This window comes from Hirsutella rhossiliensis (genome assembly GCF_020360975.1).
Source record: "Hirsutella rhossiliensis strain HR02 chromosome Unknown scaffold00003, whole genome shotgun sequence".
Lineage (NCBI taxonomy): Eukaryota > Fungi > Ascomycota > Sordariomycetes > Hypocreales > Ophiocordycipitaceae > Hirsutella > Hirsutella rhossiliensis.
Genome location: NW_025408669.1, coordinates 5,122,028 through 5,125,748, shown reverse-complemented (window position 1 = coordinate 5,125,748; position 3,721 = coordinate 5,122,028). Strand labels below are relative to the sequence as shown.

Below are 3,721 nucleotides of genomic sequence, written 5' to 3'. Positions count from 1 at the left end.
CGGAAATCCCTCCAACTATACCGATGCGTTAGCTAAGTTTACCTCTCTTAAAAAAAATAAGGGCCGCCTTAGGCCGCGTCCCCTCTATACCGCCTACGTCTAGGTCGGTCGATCCCGTTATAATAGTATTAAGCCCGTTATTGCCCGACTCTAACTAGACCCTAACTAAGAGATAGCGACTTTCTCTAGAAACTTCTACTATAATTACGAGCGGCGATAGTTATAGCTCTACTAAATCTTTTCTTTCTTAGGAGGATCCTAAAGAGTTAGAGATAGATATTAAGCTAGTAAATTACCTAGACGTATCCGTCTCTAACTCTATTACACCTCTTATATCGATCTCGTCCCGACTAGGCCGCGCCCGATATCCGCCTAAGAATATTCTATAATTAAATTAATATAAAAATATAATATAACTAGGAATAAGTTTTATTATCCTTAAATTCGAATACGAGAGACTTAAATAGGGCATTTCCTTCTCCTCTTATTCCCCCTTTTATATATATAACTAAACTTCCTTAATATACTCCTTACCTAGTAAGTTAAAACCTATAAGTTCTAGCACCTATAAATCCTATAAGCCTTCTACTCGCCTAGACCTATATTGCCTACCTATATCTATCTTCTCAACCTGCCTTCTCGTTACACCCTTTGCGCCTTTGCAAAGCAAATCTCCCCGCAGCGGTCTAGGCCGCCTCTCTGACACTCGGTCTCGATTTCACTTATACAATACCTCTATCTCTCGCCGCCTCTAGACCTCGCTTCTCCTGTCCCTTCTCCTGTCGCCTGCTTCGTTCCGAAAGGCCTCTTTGCGCGAGCCGCGGCTGGCGAGCCTTCCCCTCGTGGTTGTTTACGTTATAAAGGGGAGCGATGCGAAGAAACTACTGGATGGCCAATACTTTGACCTGGCTGGGGAATCGGCGTGTACGAGTGTCTTCGAGCCGCGCAAAGGACCAGTGCAATGCTACAACTGCCAAGAAATCGGTCACAAGGCCTTCTCATGCAAGAAACCGCAGACCTGCGGTAGATGCGCGAAGCCGGGGCACACCACCATACTTCTCAGGGAAAAGTACAGGGCTGGGAGACATCTCGTGGATATAAAAGTAGGGTTGCGTAGCCCCTGATGGAGCTCGTCAGAGATCAATGAATTGAATGATTGACCCCGTTCCTCACTCTCTGTTTAGTTGTGTGTGCGCCTTACAATCCGCGCCGGCAAAGTCGCCTCCCCAGTCGCCCCAAGACGCCGCCAAAGCCGTAGATAAAGAGATTGAGCGAATTATGAAATGTCCAAAGGATGCTTACGCTGAGACCTTGTCGATCGATCCCGACTCATCTGATGCCGATAAATTGATTCCGTGGAGACGATTGGGCTATATGACGCATCCACATCATTGTCGGCGGAAGAACGCAAAGGATGCGTTCGAGAGTACGTACAGATTGAGTACCAATCATGCTCATCGACTAACATATAAGACAGAGCTGCAAGACGCCGCAAGCAAAATCGGCGAGGTATACTTTTGGGACGGCAAGACCGACTTGCAAGCAGATGATGATTCCGCAAACGAAACGGACGGTGAGGTCGAGATAGAGGAAGACGAAATACCTATCCCTCCTACACATGTCAAAGACGCTTATCGTGAAGCGACACCGTTGCTATATAAGCTAGGAGAAAACCCTAAAGACGAGGCTATGCTGAAGAAGCTAGAAGAGATCAACGGCCGGATCAAAGAAGGAAACAAATCTTAAAACGCCGGAACGGAGAATAAGAGCGAACGCGTCTCCGACAGTCAATAGTTAATTCTAGCCACATTCTTCGGGCCTTATTATAAAGTAGTGTTAGAAGGATATCGCATCTTGCACGACCATCCAGAGAATCAGGCTATTAAGGCCCGGATCTCTACGGAAAAGGAACTAATCGATGCACTTATTAGGAAGCACCATTTTCCAGCCGAGTGGACTGTCACATCAGCAGACGACTACTTAAAACAGAGGCACTCCGGAGCGGCTATCGCAGACGCCGTGACGGCGGAACTTCCTAAGGTGGAGGGTCTACGCGTCGAGTACCCTTGGCCGACTGCGAGAGCGGCAGACGGAGGTCTGATTATTGGCGTGCGACGGCATGGCCTATGGGGGACATAGGTGTGCATCGAGAGGGTCGAGGAAGGTGGGCAAGTCATCCGTCGACTTGAAGCTGCGTTAAGAGGTTGGGCTTCTAGAAGTGGAAAAGTACAAGGCCACAGCCGGCCACAAAATCTTAAGCGATGGCCAGTTAATATGGTCTAACAAAGATAGGAGTAACTTCGAGGAGCTGCTGTGGGTGATAAAGTCACAAATGCAACGGAAAAACCAGGCGGCAGAAGAAGGATCCGGCCGCAGACTATTGTGTCAGGTTTCGCAAGAGGGGTATCAACATCTTGACCGCGACAAGCTTAGGGAGAGTCCTTGGAACCGCCAGTGCGAACGCTCAAGTCGGTAACATATGCAAGAGAGATGGCATACTTCCGCCCTGGCAAGCCGGACACGTGAGCTCCTTCGAGGATCCTGCCAAAGTCGAGAAGGACCCGGTGCGCCGGAGAGCCCTCAAGGACTTTCGAGCAAAACAGACAGCTGCTGTGGAGGGAGAACCACGAAAGCAACGTAGCCAGAGTGACAGCTCGGAAGGACAGCTGGGCCTATCGGATGCGAGCGAGCAGCGTCTGCAGCGGCTAGAGGTCATGATGATTGACCTGGCGGAAACGCAAAAGACCATGAACAAGACCATGACCAAGACAATGGCCACTATGGCAGAGATGTTCGAACGATTTATGCGAGCGAACATGACGTCTCTCGAGGCATCCGGCAAATAACAGCTGTGAAGCCATACTGAGGTGCTCTGCCAGTGTCATAGCCAAATCCCCGGTTATTGTACTGCCGGATCAGACTGCTACTTCGTCGGCTCGGTCGCTGGGCGGTGGTCGTTTATTGTCATTGGTACGGTAGTAAGGTTGTCGTAGTTAAGTTATTGTCGGCGGACCAGGGCAGCCACGTTGGGGGGGGACCTGGAGAAGGGATCCCTGGCCTATGTAACAGGAACGCATCAAGACTTCCTGAGTAAGGAAGGCTACCACTTTATGCGTGGGCATAGCCACATATGCGTGGGTAAAGCCCCTTACTTAGGAGGTCCCCAGATGTCCCTAAGACCTCTTATATAAATAGCCCCTTTAGACTGCCCCTTTAGAGAGAGAACATGCATCCTGAGCCTAGCTATATGACCCCCTTATTCCGATGTGTATTGACATAACATTTCACCGACAGTTATGAGCCCGGTTGCATGACTAGGGCATCTTTCACTCGGCAACAACCCATTTAAGGCTATCACGAGCCCCAACGCGGCCAATAACCCCTCTCCTATGGTGTTGACGTGAGGACCTAGTCAATTAGGTCATATAGGCATTCGTTGCATCCCTCCTTTAAAGAAAAGGAGGTCATCACTAACTCCAGCAAAATAACCCTCCCGGCGCAAGGCAAGGAGGTATATATCACTAAGCTCAAGGAGAGCTTAGACTGGACCCCCTAGACCAGGGGAATTAAGTCTCTTGCGGTCACGCATGAGGTCTAGGATTACGTTGATCCCGATAGAACCTCGATGTTAAAAGAACCCGCAGACCTTAGCTGGAGCGACGCTGTTGAGTCTATTGGGCTAAAGCCCCTGAGAGCAGCCTTCGAGAATAAGGCCAGGTTT

At 49.4% G+C, this 3,721-nt stretch overlaps 1 protein-coding gene across 1 annotated transcript; it reads left to right on the top strand.

Moving 5' to 3' along the window:
- Positions 1–961: 961 nt before the first annotated feature.
- Positions 962–2,846, top strand: HRG_03766 (uncharacterized protein; the record flags this gene model as incomplete). The annotated part of the gene is made up of 2 exons (XM_044862237.1): positions 962–1,023; positions 2,390–2,846. 2 exons carry the CDS (start codon positions 962–964, stop codon positions 2,844–2,846), a joined length of 519 nt encoding a protein of 172 aa, XP_044723263.1.
- Positions 2,847–3,721: the final 875 nt, after the last annotated feature.